A 25,495-nucleotide genomic window follows, 5' to 3' on the forward strand; every position below is an offset into this window, starting at 1 on the left:
TAACAAAAATATTCTCATTGAAATAGACTTTGATGAACACATTAGACATAGCTGTAAGTTAGCACAGCATGTGTGTGATTAAATATTATACTGTACTTGCTATTTATCTTTTTAGCAAATAGCAGTAATGTGAGAAACCACTTGGACAGAAAAATGAAATAAATGTAAAATAGGTTTATGTACGTATTTGACCTTAGTCAGAGACCTTCAGCAGATGAAAGACATCTCTGATGGAGGCTAAAACATACATATTTTTTTAACATGTTAATTTTTGACTACAGTAAATGATTTCTCACTTTTTTACAGATGAATGTTTATGACTTTTTAATCCAAGCAAATAGCATTAAAGATAGATATGATGTCTTATATGTGAAGCTAATTCTCCTTCCTCATCTCTAATTGGCAGTTATTGGGTTAATCTTCACACGCACGCACAGAGGACCAGTACTTGAGTGAATTACACAATATGAAATCTCTGTAGGAGAAAAATAAATCTAAATGTAGATGAAGTGTACCTTTCATAGTAATAACCTATTTCAAATTATAGAATTTTCTCTTAAAGGCTTATTGAAGGCATACTTTAAATGTCTTCTGCCTTTTGTCTTTTATTGAGGAAGATCAATAAGTAGAAACTAAAAGATTAGACTCATTGATCTGTAATGAAACAGTATTCATATAGTTGTTATTGTAACAAGAGTTGAAGGATTAAGAAGGAATAATTTTGAAATAGTTTGATATTAAGAGGAAAAGTGAGAATGAGGAATTGGAAAAAAAATAGTGGAAGGGTTGGATGACAAAGGTATTTCAAGTATATTTTGAGGGAAGGGAGGGCAGGTAGGAATCACCTATTCTACACTGTTTCTATATCTAATATTGAATATTTGAGGCTAAGGTAGTACTCAGCAAGCAGGTGAGTCACTGTATAACACAGTTAAAAATAATCAAATTTTTATCCAACAGAATGAAGTAAGGAAAACAGTATTCAGTAAACGCCAGCAGCTCAGCAAAGCCTTTGAAATCCTTGCCATCAAATCAGAAGGCCAGTAAGTGACCATTGTAACTAAATTAAGATTTTTTTTTTTTTAAACAAACCGGCTGTATCCCACCAAGGCAGGGTGGCTCAAAAAGAAAAACGAAAGTGTCTCTTTTTAAATTTAGTAATTTATACAAGAGAAGGGGTTACTAGCCCCTTGCCCCTGGCATTTTAATCGCCTCTTACAACACACATGGCTTACAGAGGAAGAATTCTGTTCCACTTCCCCATGGAGATAAGAGAAAATAAACAAGAACAAGAACTAGAAAGAAAATAGCAGAAAACCCAGAGGAGTGTGTGTATATATACAGTGGACCCCCGGTTAACGAACTTTTTTCATTCCAGTAGTATGTTCAGGTGCCAGTACTGACCGAATTTTTTCCCATAAGGAATATTGTGAAGTAGATTAGTCCATTTCAGACCCCCAAACAAACACGTACAAACGCACTTACATAAATACACTTACATACATGTAATTGGTCGCATTTGGAGGTGATCGTTAAGCGGGGGTCCACTGTATATATATATGCTTGTACATAAATGTGTAGTGTGACCTAAGTGTAAGTAGAAGTAGCAAGACGTACCTGAAATCTTGCATGTTTATGAGACAGAAAAAAGGGACACCAGCAATCCTATCATCATGTAAAACAATTACAGGCTTTCGTTTTACACTCGCTTGGCAGGACGCTAGTACCTCTCTGGGCGGTTGCTGTTTACCAACCTACTACCTAGGTAAATTAAGACTAGTTAATAAATATTTGTAGAATCCATTAAGAGTGAGGGTGCAGAAATTTAAGGGAAAATGCTATAAAAAATTTAATTTAGTGAAAAAATATTGTTTTAAGATTTGTTACATAAATTATAAAGCTGTAACATGAGTTATGACAGAACACTTGCAAGTAGAAAAGAAGAATATTTAATGATTATTGATCTGATAATATATTAGACTGTAGCAAGGTTTTCCAGCAGAGGTTGAATGATACCTGTAATCACTTGAGAAAATAGACTTCTAGTTGAAAATTTATGAAGCTTAAGTAGGAGAAAAAAAAGGCAAAGAATAAGAATGCATTATTTATTGATAAGAAGGTAGATAAAATTGAGATCAAGTGGCACTGCGATGAGTGTAGTCAAGAAATGACTTATCAGTGAAATAAGAGAGTTTTTTTTCTTTGCCACTTCCTACATAGTAGGGTTTTTCAACCAGAGGCACTCATACCTGCTGGACTGCACAAAGTTTTCCTAGGAAATATGCAGTGACTTAGCTGAGTACTTGCTGGGTCATCTTAAACTCTGCACACAGTGATAAAAACTTGGTTTTAATGGGGATGGGGTGACTTAAATTTTGTTAAAAGGGTTTGTGTAACTCTTTTGTGAATATTTAAATGCAGTGCTTACTGCATACTATATAAGGTAATTTATATACAGTGTAACCCCGGATTATGCTTGCACCGGATATCAGATGTTCAGGATTTAGAACACTTTTGAGCGAAATTTTGCTCTGGATTTCGTACCTTGTCCCGGGAATTGTACGTATCAGATGCATCCGCCTGCCCGGGAACGCCGTCAGTCTGGCTTCGTCACTGGTTGAGTGAGCATTCATCCGAAACTTTTCACAATTTTTGCGCTTGTTTATTGATTGGGACTGCGAAATAAGCCACCGTAGGCCCAAAGAAAGTTCTTAGTGCCAGCCCTTTGATAAAGAAAGTGAGAAACAAGATAGAATTCAAGAAAAGTATTGTAGAAAAATATGAAAGTGGCGTACATTTAGCCAAGCTTGCCAACAAGAGTCTGGGATAAAGGTATGTAATGTTCATTTATCATTAAAATTAGTGCTTTATATTTATTTCTCATTGTTTTCTGTATGTAAAACTATAGTTATTCTTTAAAAAATTAATTTCTTTTGTGAATATTTTTGTGTGTCTGGAACGAATTAATTGGATTTACATTATTTCTTATGGGAAATATTACTTCGGTTTTCGTATGTTTTGGATTTAAAATGACCTTTTGGAACGAATTAAGTACGAAATCCGGGGTTCCACTGTATTCCTGATTCATTAATACAGAACTTTAATCACTAAATACAGAACTTTAATCACTAAATAGCTCTTGTTCTTTTTTATTTCTTCTATTGTCCATGGGGAAGTGGAAAAGAATCTTTCCTCCGTAAGCCATGCGTGTCGTATGAGGCGACTAAAATGCCGGGAGCAATGGGCTAGTAACCCCTTCTCCTGTATACAATTACTAAAAAAGAGAAGAAGAAAAACTTTATAAAACTGGGTTGCTTAAATGTGCGTGGATGTAGTGCGGATGACAAGAAACAGATGATTGCTGATGTTATGAATGAAAAGAAGTTGGATGTCCTGGCCCTAAGCGAAACAAAGCTGAAGGGGGTAGGAGAGTTTCAGTGGGGGGAAATAAATGGGATTAAATCTGGAGTATCTGAGAGAGTTAGAGCAAAGGAAGGGGTAGCAGTAATGTTAAATGATCAGTTATGGAAGGAGAAAAGAGAATATGAATGTGTAAATTCAAGAATTATGTGGATTAAAGTAAAGGTTGGATGCGAGAAGTGGGTCATAATAAGCGTGTATGCACCTGGAGAAGAGAGGAATGCAGAGGAGAGAGAGAGATTTTGGGAGATGTTAAGTGAATGTATAGGAGCCTTTGAACCAAGTGAGAGAGTAATTGTGGTAGGGGACTTGAATGCTAAAGTAGGAGAAACTTTTAGAGAGGGTGTGGTAGGTAAGTTTGGGGTGCCAGGTGTAAATGATAATGGGAGCCCTTTGATTGAACTTTGTATAGAAAGGGGTTTAGTTATAGGTAATACATATTTTAAGAAAAAGAGGATAAATAAGTATACACGATATGATGTAGGGCGAAATGACAGTAGTTTGTTGGATTATGTATTGGTAGATAAAAGACTGTTGAGTAGACTTCAGGATGTACATGTTTATAGAGGGGCCACAGATATATCAGATCACTTTCTAGTTGTAGCTACACTGAGAGTAAAAGGTAGATGGGATACAAGGAGAATAGAAGCATCAGGGAAGAGAGAGGTGAAGGTTTATAAACTAAAAGAGGAGGCAGTTAGGGTAAGATATAAACAGCTATTGGAGGATAGATGGGCTAATGAGAGCATAGGCAATGGGGTCGAAGAGGTATGGGGTAGGTTTAAAAATGTAGTGTTAGAGTGTTCAGCAGAAGTTTGTGGTTACAGGAAAGTGGGTGCAGGAGGGAAGAGGAGCGATTGGTGGAATGATGATGTAAAGAGAGTAGTAAGGGAGAAAAAGTTAGCATATGAGAAGTTTTTACAAAGTAGAAGTGATGCAAGGAGGGAAGAGTATATGGAGAAAAAGAGAGAAGTTAAGAGAGTGGTGAAGCAATGTAAAAAGAGAGCAAATGAGAGAGTGGGTGAGATGTTATCAACAAATTTTGTTGAAAATAAGAAAAAGTTTTGGAGTGAGATTAACAAGTTAAGAAAGCCTAGAGAACAAATGGATTTGTCAGTTAAAAATAGGAGAGGAGAGTTATTAAATGGAGAGGTAGAGGTATTGGGAAGATGGAAGGAATATTTTGAGGAATTGTTAAATGTTGATGAAGATAGGGAAGCTGTGATTTCGTGTATAGGGCAAGGAGGAATAACATCTTGTAGGAGTGAGGAAGAGCCAGTTGTGAGTGTGGGGGAAGTTCGTGAGGCAGTAGGTAAAATGAAAGGGGGTAAGGCAGCCGGGATTGATGGGATAAAGATAGAAATGTTAAAAGCAGGTGGGGATATAGTTTTGGAGTGGTTGGTGCAATTATTTAATAAATGTATGGAAGAGGGTAAGGTACCTAGGGATTGGCAGAGAGCATGCATAGTTCCTTTGTATAAAGGCAAAGGGGATAAAAGAGAGTGCAAAAATTATAGGGGGATAAGTCTGTTGAGTGTACCTGGTAAAGTGTATGGTAGAGTTATAATTGAAAGAATTAAGAGTAAGACGGAGAATAGGATAGCAGATGAACAAGGAGGCTTTAGGAAAGGTAGGGGGTGTGTGGACCAGGTGTTTACAGTGAAACATATAAGTGAACAGTATTTAGATAAGGCTAAAGAGGTCTTTGTGGCATTTATGGATTTGGAAAAGGCGTATGACAGGGTGGATAGGGGGGCAATGTGGCAGATGTTGCAAGTGTATGGTGTAGGAGGTAGGTTACTGAAAGCAGTGAAGAGTTTTTACGAGGATAGTGAGGCTCAAGTTAGAGTATGTAGGAAAGAGGGAAATTTTTTCCCAGTAAAAGTAGGCCTTAGACAAGGATGTGTGATGTCACCGTGGTTGTTTAATATATTTATAGATGGGGTTGTAAGAGAAGTAAATGCGAGGGTCTTGGCAAGAGGCGTGGAGTTAAAAGATAAAGAATCACACACAAAGTGGGAGTTGTCACAGCTGCTCTTTGCCGATGACACTGTGCTCTTGGGAGATTCTGAAGAGAAGTTGCAGAGATTGGTGGATGAATTTGGTAGGGTGTGCAAAAGAAGAAAATTAAAGGTGAATACAGGAAAGAGTAAGGTTATGAGGATAACAAAAAGATTAGGTGATGAAAGATTGAATATCAGATTGGAGGGAGAGAGTATGGAGGAGGTGAACGTATTCAGATATTTGGGAGTGGACGTGTCAGCGGATGGGTCTATGAAAGATGAGGTGAATCATAGAATTGATGAGGGAAAAAGAGTGAGTGGTGCACTTAGGAGTCTGTGGAGACAAAGAACTTTGTCCTTGGAGGCAAAGAGGGGAATGTATGAGAGTATAGTTTTACCAACGCTCTTATATGGGTGTGAAGCGTGGGTGATGAATGTTGCAGCGAGGAGAAGGCTGGAGGCAGTGGAGATGTCATGTCTGAGGGCAATGTGTGGTGTGAATATAATGCAGAGAATTCGTAGTTTGGAAGTTAGGAGGAGGTGCGGGATTACCAAAACTGTTGTCCAGAGGGCTGAGGAAGGGTTGTTGAGGTGGTTCGGACATGTAGAGAGAATGGAGCGAAACAGAATGACTTCAAGAGTGTATCAGTCTGTAGTGGAAGGAAGGCGGGGTAGGGGTCGGCCTAGGAAGGGTTGGAGGGAGGGGGTAAAGGAGGTTTTGTGTGCGAGGGGCTTGGACTTCCAGCAGGCATGCGTGAGCGTGTTTGATAGGAGTGAATGGAGACAAATGGTTTTTAATACTTGACGTGCTGTTGGAGTGTGAGCAAAGTAACATTTATGAAGGGATTCAGGGAAACCGGCAGGCCGGACTTGAGTCCTGGAGATGGGAAGTACAGTGCCTGCACTCTGAAGGAGGGGTGTTAATGTTGCAGTTTAAAAACTGTAGTGTAAAGCACCCTTCTGGCAAGACAGTGATGGAGTGAATGATGGTGAAAGTTTTTCTTTTTCGGGCCACCCTGCCTTGGTGGGAATCGGCCGGTGTGATAATAAAAAAAATTTAATCATTACAGTATGTCCGTCATGAAAGGGTGCACTTTGATTAGAGGTTTCTCCTAATAATTATAAAATATGTTCAGAAAAGAAAAAATCATAAATACTGGCTTATGCAAATAATCATTTTTCATGCTCTGTATAACAGAAAATATACTCAACTATTATGGTGCCTTAAATAATTTATATGCAATGCATTCAGCAAATTACACTGGTAATAGTATCACTGATAAATTTCCTCTTTCCCCTATGCCTTGGGACTCATATCTCATTGTTAGTTCTTTCAGCTTACAGCTGAATGGACATAGGTTCAGTGAGACATATGGACAAGCCTCATTATATTTTCTTCATTGGCAGTAAAAAGTAGCCAAGAGTTGAATGTTGTGGATAGCAGCCTGAGGAAGTAAGATACACTACATGTAATCTGGTTAAACTTATTACAAGGGAGTGTTTTTTAGTTTGATAGGGAAGCAGTGTGGCAGATGTTACAAATGTATGGAATAGATGGTAGGTTACTGAAAGCAGTTAAGAGTTTTTACGAGGATAGTGAGGCTCAAGTTAGAGTACTTAGGAGAGGGAGATTATTTCCCAGTAAAAGTAGGCCATAGACAGGGATGCATGATGTCACAATGGTTCAACATATTTATAGATGGGCTTGTAAGAGAAGTGGATGCTCGGGTGTTGGCAAGAGGTGTGGGATTAAGAGATAAAGAATCTAACACAAAGTGGGAGTTATCACAGTTGCATTTTTGCTGGTGACACTGTGCTTTTGTGAGATTCTGAAGAGAAGTTGCAGGAGTGGTGAATGTAAAAGAAGGAAATTAAAAATGAATGTTGGAAAGAGTAAGATGATGAGGACAACAAAAAAATTAGGTAATGAAAGAGTGGATATCAGGTTGGAGGAAGGGAGTATGGAGGAAATGAATGTATGTATTCAGATATTTGGGAGTGGACTTGTCAGCAGATGGGTCTATGCAAGATGAGGTGAATCATAGAATTGGTGAGGGGAATAAGGTGAGTGGAGCACTGAGGAGTCTGTGGAGACAAAAAACGTTATTCATGGAAGCAAAGAGAGGGTATGTGTGAGAGTATAGTGGTACCAGTGCTATTATATGGGTGTGAAGGATGGGTGGAGACATCATGTCTGAGAGCAATGTGGAGTGTGAATATAATGAAGAGAATCCGTAGCTTGGGGATTAGAAAGAGATGTAAGGTTTCCAAAAGTATTATCCAGAGGGCAGAGGAAGGGTTGTTGAGGTGGTTTGGACATTTAGAGAGGATGGAACAAAATAGAATGGCTTGGAGGGCATATAAATCTGTAGTGGAAGGAAGGTGGAGTAGGAGTCATCCTAGGAAATGTTGGAGGGAAGGGGTAAAGAAGGTTTTGTGTGCAAGGGGCTTGGGCTTCCAGGAAGCGTGCATGATGTGTTAGATAGAAGTGAGCGGAGACTAATGGTTAATATGACTTGACATGCTGCTGGAGTGTGAGCAAAGTAACATTTACGAAGGAATTCAGGGAAACCAGTTAGCCAGACTTGAGTCCTGGAGGTGGGAAGTACAGTGCCTGTGCTCTGAGGGAGGGAAGTTGATAAGTTGCAGTTTTATAACTGTAGTGTAGGCATGCCTCTGGCAAGACAGTAATGGAGTGAATGATGATGAAAGTGTTTCTTCTTTCTTGGGTCACCCTGCCTCAGTGGGAGATGGCTAATGTGTTAATAAAAAATAATTATTTTGTGTCATTGAGTTTTTACATATAATACATCATTATATTTGATTCAACAATTGAGGAAAAATGAACCACAGCTATTGAATCGTACATTTGAGAAATACACATTTTGTTACAAAATGTAGCCAAACATCAAGACCTACACTAAAACGCTATAGATAGTACCATATTTCAGTGAATGTATTTAAATCTATCAGTCAAAAAAAGATTACTGGACATATGTTGCCATCTTTCCAATGGTCATCACCATGGTTGCTCAGGTTATTGAGAAAAACTTAATTGTCATCATTTGTACACCATGGTATAGTATTATGTTCCTGAAAACTGCCATGTATGTACACCTACCATCCGACTTATGACCGAGTTCGGTTCCGAGAAACCGGTCGTAAGTCGAAATGGACGTAAGTCGAACTTTACTACTGAATATCAACATCACATTTTTGTAATGACTTTATTTTATAGTTTTATTTTGGTATTTCATGTTTTACTTTACTTTTTATGCTGTTAGTACTGTATTTTATACTGTAAGGTTTAGGATAAACACTGTGTACAACACAAATAGTTGTTTATTTCCCAGAAATTTGGCAAAAAAAACATGGTCATAAGCCGAGTGGTATTAAGTCGAGCAGGTCGTAAGTCGGATGGTAGGTGTGTTAATATTTCATGCTGTACAGCAAAAAAATGATATGGTTATGTTTCAACAAAATTTAAAGTTAACCCTCGGAATAGTTTTTCTAACAACAATTCCTCCATTCTAGCTGCCCTTTGAAGGAATAACATTGCAGCATCAGCAGATGCTAGGTTAGGTTGGTAAGTGGACATGACTACTACCTATGAGACGAGATGTGATGCACAGTTAAATTGTCTAACTTTTCCTAAATGATTTGAGTAATGAATAAACATAGTTCTTCTCACCATTATCTAATGTCTTTTCCATGCATGACTGATGAGCGAGTAATAAATCCAGGGGTACATGTGAAATTCCACTTAATTAGGTGATAAAAGTGGGTACTTGGCTCCTAAAAATTTTAAAGCAAGTAGCCAAGACCAGTTAGTTTACTGCCTACCATAAGATTGACAGTATATGTACTTGGATTTATATTTAGTTACTTCATTTTATAAACAAAATGTATAACTCGTATTATTTTCTTGTGCATGTGGTTGATCCTGTGTCAGTGGAGGAGGGGTGATATGTTTTTTGTAAATACTATATTAATTTTTATATTCCTCTTTTTGCTCACAGTTGGCTAATTTTCATGTTTAATCTCTTAGGAAGGTAATAACCAGGAGCCGATTTGTGCAGTTGATGAAATTACTCGACAGCAAAAAGAATCCAGCTTTTATCAACGTTATGTGGATTGTATTGGACTGTGATGGCTCAGACTGTCTTGGTAACTTCATTAACCTTCATCTTTTTGTTTAATAGCTAAGCAAAGATAGGATCATTTTATTTAGCATATTTTGTTGTGTTGGCATATTATCACCTTGGTTATGATAGAATGAATGATGGTGAAAGTGTTTCTTTTTTGAGTCACCCTACCTTAGTGGGAGACAGCTAGAGTGTTAAAAAAAATAGCATTTTTGTTTCATTTTCATTTAAATTTGTACACATACAGTATATACTGTATTAGCAATGCTGATCATTTAAATATTTAATACACATGAAATACTGTACATATAACATTTTTGTGGATTGCAGAGAAACGGGAGTTTTTGAAGCTGGCAGACTTACTTAATGTGGAGGTATCAGAGGTGGTAGATAGAACAACATTTATTGGACATTATTTACCATCCATTTACTACTCCAAGCCATCACGGGTACTTTGTCGTATTGTTAAACACAAGTAAGTGTTTCCGTTTGGTATAAGTCAATTTTCTAACTTTCATATAGGTTTAGAATGAAAAATCAATTTACCACTATAATTCTGCAGGAAGGAGGGGTGTTAATGTTGCAGTTTAAAAACTGTAGTGTAAAGCACCCTTCTGGCAAGACAGTGATGGAGTGAATGATGGTGAAAGTTTTTCTTTTTTGGGCCACCCTGCCTTGGTGGGAATCGGCCAGTGTGATAATAATAAAATAAAAAATTATGCAGGTAAAATGAAAGGGGGTAAGGCAGCTGGGATTGATGGGATAAAGATAGAAATGTTAAAAGCAGGTGGGGATATAGTTTTGGAGTGGTTGGTGCAATTATTTAATAAATGTATGGAAGAGGGTAAGGTACCTAGGGATTGGCAGAGAGCATGCATAGTTCCTTTGTATAAAGGCAAAGGGGACAAAAGAGAGTGCAAAAATTATAGGGGGATAAGTCTGTTGAGTATACCTGGTGAAGTGTATGGTAGAGTTATTATTGAAAGAATTAAGAGTAAGACGGAGAATAGGATAGCAGATGAACAAGGAGGCTTTAGGAAAGGTAGAGGGTGTGTGGACCAGGTGTTTACAGTGAAACATATAAGTGAACAGTATTTAGATAAGGCTAAAGAGGTCTTTGTGGCATTTATGGATTTGGAAAAGGCGTATGACAGGGTGGATAGGGGGGCAGTGTGGCAGATGTTGCAGGTGTATGGTGTAGGAGGTAGGTTACTGAAAGCAGTGAAGAGTTTTTACGAGGATAGCGAGGCTCAAGTTAGAGTATGTAGGAAAGAGGGAAATTATTTCCCAGTAAAAGTAGGCCTTAGACAAGGATGTGTGATGTCACTGTGGTTGTTTAATATATTTATAGATGGGGTTGTAAGAGAGGTGAATGTGAGGGTCTTGGCAAGAGGCGTGGAGTTAAAACATAAAGAATCATACATAAAGTGGGAGTTGTCACAGTTGCTCTTTGCTGATGACACCGTGCTCTTGGGAGATTCTGAAGAGAAGTTGCAGAGATTGGTGGGTGAATTTGGTAGGGTGTGCAAAAGAAGAAAATTAAAAGTGAATACAGGAAAGAGTAAGGTTATGAGGATAACAAAAAGATTAGGTGATGAAAGATTGGATATCAGATTGGAGGGAGAGAGTATGGAGGAGGTGAATGTATTCAGATATTTGGGAGTGGACGTGTCAGCGGATGGGTCTATGAAAGATGAGGTGAATCATAGAATTGATGAGGGGAAAAGGGTGAGTGGTGCACTTAGGAGTCTGTGGAGACAAAGAACTTTGTCCTTGGAGGCAAAGAGGGGAATGTATGAGAGTATAGTTTTACCAACGCTCTTATATGGGTGTGAAGCATGGGTGATGAATGTTGCAGCAAGGAGAAGGCTGGAGGCAGTGGAGATGTCATGTCTAAGGGCAATGTGTGGTGTGAATATAATGCAGAGAATTCGTAGTTTGGAAGTTAGGAGGAGGTGCGGGATTACCAAAACTGTTGTCCAGAGGGCTGAGGAAGGGTTGTTGAGGTGGTTCGGACATGTAGAGAGAATGGAGCGAAACAGAGTGACTTCAAGAGTGTATCAGTCTGTAGTGGAAGGAAGGCGGGGTAGGGGTTGGCCTAGGAAAGGTTGGAGGAAGGGGGTAAAGGAGGTTTTGTGTGCGAGGGGCTTGGACTTCCAGCAGGCGTGCGTGAGCGTGTTTGATAGGAGTGAATGGAGACAAATGGTTTTTAATACTTGACGTGCTGTTGGAGTGTGAGCAAAGTAACATTTATGAAGGGGTTCAGGGAAACCGGCAGGCCGGACTTGAGTCCTGGAGATGGGAAGTACAGTGCCTGCACTCTGAAGGAGGGGTGTTAATGTTGCAGTTTAAAAACTGTAGTGTAAAGCACCCTTCTGGCAAGACAGTGATGGAGTGAATGATGGTGAAAGTTTTTCTTTTTCGGGCCACCCTGCCTTGGTGGGAATCGGCCAGTGTGATAATAAAAAAAAATAATAATAAATAAATAAATAAATTCTGCAGGATTTTTATTCAGTTTACCACTATAATTCTGTAGGATTATAGTTCAATTTACTACTATAATTCTGCAGGATTGTGATTCAGTTTACCACTATAATTCTGCAGGATTGTAATTCAGATTACAGTACCACTACAATTCTGTAGGATTATAATTCAGTTTACCACTATAATTCTGTGGGATTATATTTCAGTTTACCACTATGATTCTACTGGATTACTTTATGGCTTATGACAGATTTTTTGACTAAATGAGCACAGTAATCTTAAGCCTGGTAACTTGTATTGGAATTTTTCAATCATAGAATTTTTTGTTACAGACTGTTCCAGATATTTTTTGATTTTTTGACATTAGTCAATGCTGTTGTGATTGGCATCTCAACCTCTCAGTCAAACTGGGATGATGCTGCTGAATGGTTTTTCCTTTCCTTCTTCTTGCTGGAGATTCTTCTCAAATTATATGTCCTGGGATTCAGACGTTTCTTCAGGAGGATGTGGAATTTGTAAGTGTGTTAAAATAGATTGGCCTTAAGTTCTTTTTTCTTTCTTTCAACAAACCAGCCGTATCCCACCAAGGCAAGGTGGCCCAAAAAGAAAAAGAAAAGTCCTTAAAGTTCTGTATCGTGTAATTTAAGAAAATAGCAAATTACCGTTTTAGATAATTAATTATACAGTGCAGTGTATTTATTTGTAATTGGAGAGGTTTGAGATATTGGCAGTTTGGAGGGATATGTTGTGTATCTTTATATGTATATGCTTCTAAACTGTTGTATTCTGAGCACCTCTGCAAAAACAGTGATAGTGTGTGAGTGTGGTGAAAGTGTTGAATGATGATGAAAGTATTTTCTTTTTGGGGATTTTCTTTCTTTTTTGGGTCACCCTGCCTTGCTGGGAGACGGCCAACTTGTTAAAAAAAAAAAAAAAAATATTTACCATATGTGTAATATCTTGCTTAATTATGCTTCAGTCACAATTAGCACTTAATTTTTCAAAATAAAAGTAATAATAAATCTGGAGTGTAGGTAAGGAGGAGAAGGGGTCATCCTATGAATGGGTAGAGGGACAGGGTAAAGCAGTCTGGGTGCTAGGGAACTTGGACATCCAATATCTTGTGTGAGCAGATTAGATAGAAGAGAAGAGAAGGCAAGTGATTTTTATGCTCTGATGTGCTGTTGGAGTAAGCAAGGTTGTGTTTATGAAGGGATTCAGGGAAACCAGTTAGCTGGACTTGAGTCCTAGAGGTGGAAGTACAGTGCCTACACTCTGAAGAATGGGTGGGGGATGTTGCAGTTTGGAAGGTCATCTGAACTGTAATGTTGGTACCCTTCTAGCAAGACAGTGATCGAATGAGTGATAGTGAAAGTATTTTCTTCATCAGGTCACTCTATCTCAGTGGGAGACAGCCAGTGTTAAAAAATAAAAACAATAATTCATGCATGAGAAAGAAATGGTTACTTGTATTTTATTCTCAGTAGTCTAAGACTTGTATCCTCAGGTGTGCCATGGTCTTTGCCTGAGAAGAGTTTTTGAATTTTTAATATTAATTTTTCACTAAATTTTTTCAGTAAGTTGGTGGCTTGTGTGCCATGCTTTCAAAGTCATGCAGCAAAGTCTGCAAAATTGGAAAGCTCAGCAAATTGATGGATTTTCATTATTTGTTTCAAAAGGTATACTAAGTGCAGTAATGTGCTAACCTAAACTTACTTCATAGTTCTGGCACCTAGTCACTATACACCAGCTCTTCAGTAGGAATGATACCTAGTTCTCTTGGGTGTCTTCCAAGAGCATGAATACAATTTACAGATACTTTTTATTTCATGTCATTTTAAAAAATAATGAATATGCTCTTTACTTTCAATGCAGATTTGATTTTGTAGTGATAGGAGCAGCATTCATCATGGCACTTGTGGATGTTATCATTCAAAACGGTATGTGATACCCCCATTTGTTTACTATCAGATGATGCTTTCTTCATTATAGTTTCAACAGTGTAATATTTTTTAATGGATTTGCAGTATGGTATACGGATTCAGAAATTAAATGGGAGTCTGTAGCCTCTATTAGCTTTTGGTTTAATTTTTTTTTATATATGTTAGTGTCATGTAATGTTAAAATAGGAAATAAAATGTTATGTCTGTCATGATTGTCATTCATTTTCATAATGAATGTTATTTTTTTTTTTTAACAAACTAGCCATATCCCACCGAGACAGGGTGACCTTAAAAGAAAAATGAAAGTTTCCTTTTTCATTTTGTAACTTATACAGGAGAAGGGGTTACTAGACCCTTGTTCCTAGCATTTTAGTCGCTACTTACGACACGCATGGCTTATAGAGGAAGAATTCTGTTCCACTTTCCCATGGAGAAATGAATATGTGATGCAAACAAATTTTGTGCAATAATACCTAATGTTTTCTTACTTAATGTGTCATATTATATGTGCCAATATCAGCTGCTATAATAATTTATGCATTCCCATATCTACTTGATCCATTATACTATATAGAGTACAGTATTTTAAATTAAACTACATGTTTAATTATTTTTAATTATTTTTATATAGCCGGACTTGAGTCCTGGAAATAGGAAGTAAAATGCAGTTTGGAGGGATATGTTGTGTATCTTTATAAGTATATGCTTCTAAACTGTTGTGTTCTGAGCACCTCTGCAAAAACAGTGATTATGTGTGAGTGAGGTGAAAGTGTTGAATGATGAAAGTATTTTCTTTTTTGGGTCACCCTGCCTCGGTGGGAGATGGCCGAATTGTTGAAAAAAAAAAAGTTTAATTAAAAATTTAATTAAAAATTTTAAATTAAACTACATGTTTAATTAAAAATTTTGGAATTGAAAAGAATGTGCACGATATCACCTTGGTTGTTTAAAATCTTTATAGATGGATTGTAAAAGAAGTGAATGCTATCATTTTGGAGAGAGGTATCTGATTAAAAGATGAAGAATCTGATAAGAGAGAATGGGTATTGTCTTAATTGTTCTTCACTGATGACGGTTCTTTAGGAAGATTTTGAAAATAAGTCGCACTGGTTTGTGAATGAATTTGGGAAAATATGTAGTAGGTTGGTAGACAGCAACCACCCAGGGAGGTACTACCGTCCTGCCAAGTGAGTGTAAAACAAAAGCCTGTAATTGTTTTACATGTTGGTAGGATTGCTGGTGTCTTTTGTCTGTCTCATAAATATGCAAGATTACAGGTATGTCTTGCTACTTCTACTTACACTTAGGTCACACTACACATACATGTACACGTTTATTTACACACACACTCATCTGAGTTTTCTTTGATTTTATCTTAATAGTTCTTGGTCTTATTACTTTTCCTTTTATATCCATGGGGAAATGGAATAAGAATCTTTCCTCTGTAAGCCATGCGTGTTGTAAAAGTCAACTAAAATGCCGGGAACAATGGGCTAGTAACCCCTTTTCCTGTAAAGATTACTAAAAAGAATAAGAAGAAAATTGTCAAAGTGGGAAGTCTGAATGTGCGTGGATGTTGTGCAAATGATAAGAAAGAGATGATTGTGGATGTTATGAATGAGAAGAAGCTGGATGTCCTGGCTTTAAGTGAAACAAAGCTGAAGGGGGTGGGAGAGTTTCAATGGAGAGGAATAAATGGGATTAGGTCAGGGGTTTCAAATAGAGTTAGAGCTAAAGAAGGAGTAGCAATAATGTTGAAGGATAAGCTATGGAAGGAAAAGAGGGACTATAAATGTATTAATTCAAGGATTATGTGGAGTAAAATAAAGATTGGATGTGAAAAGTGGGTTATAGTAAGCGTGTATGCACCTGGAGAAGAGAGAAGTGTAGAGGAGAGAGAGAGATTTTGGGAAATGTTGAGTGAATGTGTGGGGAGTTTTGAATCAAGTGTGAGAGTAATGGTGGTTGGGGATTTCAATGCTAAAGTGGGTAAAAATGTTATAGAGGGAGTAGTAGGTAAATTTGGGGTGCCAGGGGTAAATGTAAATGGGGAGCCTTTAATTGAGCTATGTGTAGAAAGAGATTTGGTAATAAGTAATACATATTTTATGAAAAAGAGGATAAATAAATATACAAGGTATGATGTAGCACGTAATGAAAGTAGTTTGTTAGATTATGTATTGGTGGATAAAAGGTTGATGGGTAGGCTCCAGGATATACATGTTATAGAGGGGCAACTGATATATCGGATCATTATTTAGTTGTAGCTACAGTTAGAGTAAGAGGTAGATGGGAAAAGAGGAAGGTGGCAACAACGAGTAAGAGGGAGGTGAAAGTGTATAAACTAAGGGAGGAGGAAGTTCGGGTGAGATATAAGCGACTATTGGCAGAAAGGTGGGCTAGTGCAAAGATGAGTAGTGGGGGGGTTGAAGAGGGCTGGAATAGTTTTAAAAATGCAGTATTAGAATGTGGGGCAGAAATTTGTGGTTATAGGAGGGTGGGGGCAGGAGGAAAGAGGAGTGATTGGTGGAATGATGAAGTAAAGGGTGTGACAAAAGAGAAAAAGGTAGCTTATGAGAGGTTTTTACAAAGCAGAAGTGTTATAAGAAGACTGAGTATATGGAGAGTAAAAGAAAGGTGAAGAGAGTGGTGAGAGAGTGCAAAAGGAGAGCAGATGATAGAGTGGGAGAGGCACTGTCAAAAAATTTTAATGAAAATAAGAAAAAATTTTGGAGTGAGTTAAATAAGTTAAGAAAGCCTAGGGAAAGTATGGATTTGTCAGTTAAAAACAGAGTAGGGGAGTTAGTAGATGGGGAGATGAAGGTATTAGGTAGATGGCGAGAATATTTTGAGGAACTTTTAAATGTTAAGGAAGAAAGGGAGGCAGTAATTTCATGCACTGGTCAGGGAGGTATACCATCTTTTAGGAGTGAAGAAGAGCAGAATGTAAATGTGGGGGAGGTACGTGAGGCATTACGTAGAATGAAAGGGGGTAAAGCAGCTGGAACTGATGGGATCATGACAGAAATGTTAAAAGCAGGGGGGGATATAGTGTTGGAGTGGTTGGTACTTTTGTTTAATAAATGTATGAAAGAGGGGAAGGTACCTAGCGATTGGCGGAGAGCATGTATAGTCCCTTTATATAAAGGGAAAGGGGACAAAAGAGATTGTAAAAATTATAGAGGAATAAGTTTACTGAGTATACCAGGAAAAGTGTACGGTAGGGTTATAATTGAAAGAATTAGAGGTAAGACAGAATGTAGGATTGCGGATGAGCAAGGAGGTTTCAGAGTGGGTAGGGGATGTGTAGATCAAGTGTTTACATTGAAGCATATATGTGAACAGTATTTAGATAAAGGTAGGGAAGTTTTTATTGCATTTATGGATTTAGAAAAGGCATATGATAGAGTGGATAGAGGAGCAATGTGGCAGATGTTACAAGTATATGGAATAGGTGGTAAGTTACTAAATGCTGTAAAGAGTTTTTATGAGGATAGTGAGGCTCAGGTTAGGGTGTGTAGAAGAGAGGGAGACTACTTCCCGGTAAAAGTAGGTCTTAGTCAGGGATGTGTAATGTCACCATGGTTGTTTAATATATTTATAGATGAGGTTGTAAAAGAAGTAAGTGCTAGGGTGTTCGGGAGAAGGGTGGGATTAAATTATGGGGAATCAAATTCAAAATGGGAATTGACACACTTACTTTTTGCTGATGATACTGTGCTTATGGGAGATTCTAAAGAAAAATTGCAAAGGTTAGTGGATGAGTTTGGGAATGTGTGTAAAGGTAGAAAGTTGAAAGTGAACATAGAAAAGAGTAAGGTGATGAGGGTATCAAATGATTTAGATAAAGAAAAATTGGATATCAATTTGGGGAGGAGGAGTATGGAAGAAGTGAATGTTTTCAGATACAGTGGACCCCCGGTTAACGTCACTCCAGAAGTACAGGTGCCAGTACTGACCGAACTTATTCCCATAAGGAATATTGTGAAGTAGATTAGATTTTATGCACTTACATAAATACACTTACATAAGTCGCATGAGGTAATCGTTAATCATAGATGGATTGATGTTAATCATAGAATTGATGAGGGAAAAAAGGTGAGTGGTGCGTTGAGGTATATGTGGAGTCAAAAAACATTATCTATGGAGGCAAAGAAGGGAATGTATAAAAGTATAGTAGTACCAACACTCTTATATGGGTGTGAAGCTTGAGTGGTAAATGCAGCAGCAAGGAGATGGTTGGAGGCAGTGGAGATGTCCTGTCTAAGGGCATTGTGTAGTGTAAATATTATGCAGAAAATTCGGAGTGTGGAAATTAGGAAAAGGTGTGGAGTTAATAAAAGTATTAGTCAGAGGGCAGAAGAGGGGTTGTTGAGGTGGTTTGGTCATTTAGAGAGAATGGATCAAAGTAGAATGACATGGAAAGCATATAAATCTGTAGGGGAATGAAGGCGGGGTAGGGGTCGTCCTCGAAAGAGTTGGAGAGAGGGGGTAAAGGAGGTTTTGTGGGCGAGGGGCTTGGACTTCCAGGAAGCGTGTGTGAGCGTGTTAGATAGGAGTGAATGGAGACGAATGGTACTTGGGACCTGACGATCTGTTGGAGTGTGAGCAGGGTAATATTTAGTGAAGGGATTCAGGGAAACCGGTTATTTTCATATAGTCGGACTTGAGTCCTGGAAATGGGAAGTACAATGCCTGCACTTTAAAGGAGGGGTTTGGGATATTGACGGTTTGGAGGGATATGTTAAGTGAATGTATAGGAGCCTTTGAACCAAGTGAGAGAGTAATTGTGGTAGGGGACTTGAATGCTAAAGTAGGAGAAACTTTTAGAGAGGGTGTGGTAGGTAAGTTTGGGGTGCCAGGTGTAAATGATAATGGGAGCCCTTTGATTGAACTTTGTATAGAAAGGGGTTTAGTTATAGGTAATACATATTTTAAGAAAAAGAGGATAAATAAGTATACACGATATGATGTAGGGCGAAATGACAGTAGTTTGTTGGATTATGTATTGGTAGATAAAAGACTGTTGAGTAGACTTCAGGATGTACATGTTTATAGAGGGGCCACAGATATATCAGATCACTTTCTAGTTGTAGCTATACTGAGAGTAAAAGGTAGATGGGATACAAGAAGAATAGAAGCATCAGGGAAGAGAGAGGTGAAGGTTTATAAACTAAAAGAGGAGGCAGTTAGGGTAAGATATAAACAGCTATTGGAGGATAGATGGGCTAATGAGAGCATAGGCAATGGGGTCGAAGAGGTATGGGGTAGGTTTAAAAATGTAGTGTTAGAGTGTTCAGCAGAAGTTTGTGGTTACAGGAAAGTGGGTGCAGGAGGGAAGAGGAGCGATTGGTGGAATGATGATGTAAAGAGAGTAGTAAGGGAGAAAAAGTTAGCATATGAGAAGTTTTTACAAAGTAGAAGTGATGCAAGGAGGGAAGAGTATATGGAGAAAAAGAGAGAAGTTAAGAGAGTGGTGAAGCAATGTAAAAAGAGAGCAAATGAGAGAGTGGGTGAGATGTTATCAACAAATTTTGTTGAAAATAAGAAAAAGTTTTGGAGTGAGATTAACAAGTTAAGAAAGCCTAGAGAACAAATGGATTTGTCAGTTAAAAATAGGAGAGGAGAGTTATTAAATGGAGAGTTAGAGGTATTGGGAAGATGGAAGGAATATTTTGAGGAATTGTTAAATGTTGATGAAGATAGGGAAGCTGTGATTTCGTGTATAGGGCAAGGAGGAATAACATCTTGTAGGAGTGAGGAAGAGCCAGTTGTGAGTGTGGGGGAAGTTCGTGAGGCAGTAGGTAAAATGAAAGGGGGTAAGGCAGCCGGGATTGATGGGATAAAGATAGAAATGTTAAAAGCAGGTGGGGATATAGTTTTGGAGTGGTTGGTGCAATTATTTAATAAATGTATGGAAGAGGGTAAGGTACCTAGGGATTGGCAGAGAGCATGCATAGTTCCTTTGTATAAAGGCAAAGGGGATAAAAGAGAGTGCAAAAATTATAGGGGGATAAGTCTGTTGAGTGTACCTGGTAAAGTGTATGGTAGAGTTATAATTGAAAGAATTAAGAGTAAGACGGAGAATAGGATAGCAGATGAACAAGGAGGCTTTAGGAAAGGTAGGGGGTGTGTGGACCAGGTGTTTACAGTGAAACATATAAGTGAACAGTATTTAGATAAGGCTAAAGAGGTCTTTGTGGCATTTATGGATTTGGAAAAGGCGTATGACAGGGTGGATAGGGGGGCAATGTGGCAGATGTTGCAAGTGTATGGTGTAGGAGGTAGGTTACTGAAAGCAGTGAAGAGTTTTTACGAGGATAGTGAGGCTCAAGTTAGAGTATGTAGGAAAGAGGGAAATTTTTTCCCAGTAAAAGTAGGCCTTAGACAAGGATGTGTGATGTCACCGTGGTTGTTTAATATATTTATAGATGGGGTTGTAAGAGAAGTAAATGCGAGGGTTTTGGCAAGAGGCGTGGAGTTAAAAGATAAAGAATCACACACAAAGTGGGAGTTGTCACAGCTGCTCTTTGCTGATGACACTGTGCTCTTGGGAGATTCTGAAGAGAAGTTGCAGAGATTGGTGGATGAATTTGGTAGGGTGTGCAAAAGAAGAAAATTAAAGGTGAATACAGGAAAGAGTAAGGTTATGAGGATAACAAAAAGATTAGGTGATGAAAGATTGAATATCAGATTGGAGGGAGAGAGTATGGAGGAGGTGAACGTATTCAGATATTTGGGAGTGGACGTGTCAGCGGATGGGTCTATGAAAGATGAGGTGAATCATAGAATTGATGAGGGAAAAAGAGTGAGTGGTGCACTTAGGAGTCTGTGGAAACAAAGAACTTTGTCCTTGGAGGCAAAGAGGGGAATGTATGAGAGTATAGTTTTACCAACGCTCTTATATGGGTGTGAAGCGTGGGTGATGAATGTTGCAGCGAGGAGAAGGCTGGAGGCAGTGGAGATGTCATGTCTGAGGGCAATGTGTGGTGTGAATATAATGCAGAGAATTCGTAGTTTGGAAGTTAGGAGGAGGTGCGGGATTACCAAAACTGTTGTCCAGAGGGCTGAGGAAGGGTTGTTGAGGTGGTTCGGACATGTAGAGAGAATGGAGCGAAACAGAATGACTTCAAGAGTGTATCAGTCTGTAGTGGAAGGAAGGCGGGGTAGGGGTCGGCCTAGGAAGGGTTGGAGGGAGGGGGTAAAGGAGGTTTTGTGTGCGAGGGGCTTGGACTTCCAGCAGGCATGCGTGAGCGTGTTTGATAGGAGTGAATGGAGACAAATGGTTTTTAATACTTGACGTGCTGTTGGAGTGTGAGCAAAGTAACATTTATGAAGGGATTCAGGGAAACCGGCAGGCCGGACTTGAGTCCTGGAGATGGGAAGTACAGTGCCTGCACTCTGAAGGAGGGGTGTTAATGTTGCAGTTTAAAAACTGTAGTGTAAAGCACCCTTCTGGCAAGACAGTGATGGAGTGAATGATGGTGAAAGTTTTTCTTTTTCGGGCCACCCTGCCTTGGTGGGAATCGGCCGGTGTGATAATAAAATATAAATAACTTCTAAACTGTTGTATTCTGAGCACCTCTGCAAAAACAGTGATAATGTGTGAGTGTGGTGAAAGTGTTGAATGATGATGAAAGTATTTTCTTTTTGGGGATTTTCTTTCTTTTTTGGGTCACCCTGCCTAGGTGGGAGACGGCCGACTTGTTGAAAAAAAAAAATGTAAAAGGTGGTGATGAGTAAGAAAAAAATCTAGGCAATAAAAGATTGGATATCATATGGGATGAAGGGAGAACAGTGAATGTATTTTATTTGGGAGCGGACACTTCGGCAGATGGGTTTATGAAAAATGAGGTGAACCAGAAGAATAGATGAGAGAATAAAAAAGGTAAATGATATATTGAGGTATATATCTGTAAAAATAAGTTTTATCTATGGAAGCAAAAAAGGGAAATGTTTCAAGGTATAGTGGTACTGACACTTCTATATGGATATGAGGCATAGCCTTTGAATACTGTGGTGAGGAGCCTATAGGCAGTGGAGATGTCGTGAGAATTTTGCAGATAATTCAGAGCATAGAAATTCAAGACACTGTGGAATCACCGAAGGTATGACTCAGAATGCTGTGGTGATTTGGACATTTACAGAGGATGAAGAGAGTGTATAAATCTGGGATGGAAGGAAGGAGGGGTAGTACTTGTCTCAGGAACAGTTTGAAAGTGAGGATTCATAAAGGAGGTTTTGAGCATTGAGGGCCTGAGTATCCAGCAGGCTTGTGTGAGTATGTTAGATTGAAGTGAATAGAGAAAAGTGATTTTTAATGTTTGAGGTACTGTTAGAGTGTGAGTAAGGTAACATTTATGAAGGAATTCAGGGAAACCAGATTGCTGAACTTGTGTCTAGGAGGGGAGAGGGGCAGGACCATGCCTGTTCTCTGCTAGAGCTGCATGGACATGCTTAAAGTTAAAAAAAAATTACTCTGTGTTGTATGTGTTCAGAATATTTAATATTGGACTTAAGTCAGTGCTGCTTATAGGTCTAAGCTACATTAGCCATGCTTAGTATCTCAGTGAGAGGGAGCATCTAAAATTGACAATTCTTCCTTGGATCAAACTTGATTACCTCCAATTTCCTAGGTGTTCCATGACCCCTACAGGTTCAGTGTTTCTCTGAACTAAGACTGAAGATCATTAAGAATTCAATGCAGACAATACTGCACCTTCCTGAATATGTTTATGCAAATATAATTTTTTTGTTTCCATTATGAAAAATAAGTGCCCTTAGTCTCATTTCTACATTACATTTCCACCTCAACTTTGTGTTGTTTCTTTGCCCAGTTAAGAAGCAAAATATGGTGTCAAATATGTCTGGTGCAAATTATCTTACGTGTAGAAAGAAAGAAAGTAGTGTCCAGGTGTTATGTAGTGTAACCTCATAGCTCAAATAAGAGAAAGCTGGGACATAGCTTTTTAGTTCTGCGTGTGTAATATTCATGTAATTTTTAGTATCTTAGAGTCAGGCACATCATTTGTGTTGAATCTACTTTTCAAAATAATGTTATGAGTGTATTTATTGATAAGGTAACTAATATCAGAACAGGAGAGTCGTCTTTCCCTTGATGTGCTGTTGGTACTTAGGGTGCTACGATTGGTCAAGATTATCGGAAGTATTGGGCGCTTCAAGGTCATTGTTCTTACCATCACTAAGGTTATCCCATCCCTCATAACATATGGAGGTGTCATAATGGTTAGTTATGCCTTTGGTTTCTGTACTTACTTGACACACTTATGAAATGATAAATAAATTAATGAGTTTCTGAATGTCACCTGTGATTTTATATATACACATAACTATCAAGTATAGCATCAATATTTGTTTGTTTTCCTCTTGCAGGTTTTCTACTACATGTTTGCAATTGTGGGAATGGAATCATTCCAGGGACTGGTGAAGTTCACAGGCTATGATGTAGAAGGAGAATCAGACCTGTTTTGCAGCAATAGCAAACTAGAACTTTCAGACTTCTGGCGTGACCACTATTGCAACAATAACTTCAATGATGTTATCCATGCATTCATTGTTATGTTTGAACTTACTGTTGTCAATCAATGGCATGATATCCTTTTATACTTTAGAATTATTTTTAGAAACTATGATCTTCATAATTTTCTAATCCAAGTTTAAAGTTAGCAGCTTTCTGTAATATGTTTGGATGCTAATATTCAGGATATTGATGATGATGATGGTTAATAATATTAATTATTAGTTATTTAACCCTTTGACTGTCGCGGCCGTATATATACGTCTTACGAGGTACCGTGTTTGACGTATATATACTCATAAATTCTAGCGACTTCAAATCAAGCAGGAGAAAGCTGGTAGGCCCACATGTGAGAGTATGGGTCTGTGTGGTCAGTGTGCACCATATAAAAAAAAATCCTGAAGCACGCAGTGCATAATGAGAAAAAAAAACTCCGACCGTTTTTTTTTAATTAAAATGCCGACTTTGTGGTCTATTTTCGTATAGTATTTATTGTTGTATTCTCGTTTTCTTGGTCTCATTGATAGAATGGAAAACATATTATAGAAATAGATGTGATTTTGATTGATTTTACTATAAAAAGAACCTAGAAATGGAGCTCAAAATAGGGGAAATGTTTGATTTTTGTCAATGTTCAAAAGTAAACAAATGATGCCATTGTCCAATAAATGTCCAACTAGCCATTCTAATATGCAGTCATGAATGGGTTGATGTTATTTATACAATTATTACAGTATTGCAGTAGTCTGCATAATAGTAAGTCTTCTATTTTTTGTTTGAATAAAAATTCAAAATAGAAAGCAAGAGTAATATCAGAGGGGCCTGGAGACGTGACTGATGAACAAAGAAAATGTTATTTTAGAGCCAGGAATGTCTGCATTGTTCATTCTGGACCTTATTTTGAAATTGTCATATTTTTCAGTTTTCGTGAAATTGGCCAAATTGCAAATTTCTGACCACATTATTAGGTAGTTGAAATCGGTAAATGGGCAGTTTCTTGTACTCAATCGATAGAAAAAATGGAGTTCTAAAGAAATAGCTATGAGTTTGGGCGACTGGAACAAGGGAATTAGCCGAAAATAGGGCTCAAAGTGGGCGAAATCGCCAATTTGTAAACAGCGCCGAGGTCGCTAACTTCGCGAGAGCATAATTCCGTCAGTTTTCCATCAAATTTCGTTTTTTTGGTGTCATTACAATCGGGAAAAGATTCTCTATCATTTCATAAGAAAAAATAATTTTTTTTTTTTTTTAAATTTTGCGACACCAGGAGACACCTCAGGATTGGGGGTTGTGACAGTCAAAGGGTTAAATGAAAGGTCATAAGTTAAAGGAATGCATGTTAGTTGTAATGTGTCAAAAAATTCTTTTTGATGCCCATATTTGTTATTTAGTATATTTTACTTATAATTAATCACTGTTGTTGTGGCTTATTATTTGTAATTCATCATTATCATCATCGTTCCATTTTTCACTTTCATGTGGTGGCTACAATTAGTTATGGTGACAACCATCCATCCACACTTGGGAACATCTTGGCATACCAGCACTGTGACCAAATGTAAGAATATTGAACACAGGCTGTCAGTTAAGTTTTAGCTAGTATTGATTTAACAAGAAACTGCACTTATAATGTTCCTGTTATGTTGAAAAGAATTTTTTAGATATTTTTTAGTACATTTCCTTAACTTGTGAGCACTTATTGCTTATGGTTATGCAGCAGTGACTGATCCATGGGCTCGCTTGTATTTCCTGCTTTTTCATCTCATTTGTGTCATTATAGTCCTTAAGTAAGTGACTTGCATGTTAATAGTTGGCTTTAGCATAATTTATTTCTGTTATTTTCTTTATAATAAAAGTTTGATTTTTTGCCACATTTGGTCATTTAGAGAGAATGGATCAAAGTAGAATGACATGGAAAGCATATAAATCTATAGGGGAAGGAAAGAGGGGTAGGAGTCGTCC

At 38.0% G+C, this 25,495-nt stretch overlaps 1 protein-coding gene across 2 annotated transcripts in view; it reads left to right on the plus strand.

Moving 5' to 3' along the window:
• LOC128695610 (two pore channel protein 1) overlaps positions 1-25,495 on the plus strand; it is a 57,688-nt gene that overhangs the window by 21,027 nt on the left and 11,166 nt on the right. Inside the window, exons 11-18 of one of the 2 annotated variants that reach the window (XM_053786329.2) lie at positions 961-1,043; positions 9,472-9,590; positions 9,899-10,043; positions 12,385-12,567; positions 13,928-13,992; positions 23,090-23,241; positions 23,389-23,608; positions 25,230-25,320. In XM_053786329.2, coding sequence (XP_053642304.2) covers positions 961-1,043; positions 9,472-9,590; positions 9,899-10,043; positions 12,385-12,567; positions 13,928-13,992; positions 23,090-23,241; positions 23,389-23,608; positions 25,230-25,320 — 1,058 coding nt within the window. The remainder of the gene's footprint in view (positions 1-960; positions 1,044-9,471; positions 9,591-9,898; positions 10,044-12,384; positions 12,568-13,927; positions 13,993-23,089; positions 23,242-23,388; positions 23,609-25,229; positions 25,321-25,495) is intronic. The other variant, XM_053786330.2, reaches the window with a different exon arrangement.

Source organism: Cherax quadricarinatus, chromosome 42 (assembly GCF_038502225.1).
Source record: "Cherax quadricarinatus isolate ZL_2023a chromosome 42, ASM3850222v1, whole genome shotgun sequence".
Lineage (NCBI taxonomy): Eukaryota > Metazoa > Arthropoda > Malacostraca > Decapoda > Parastacidae > Cherax > Cherax quadricarinatus.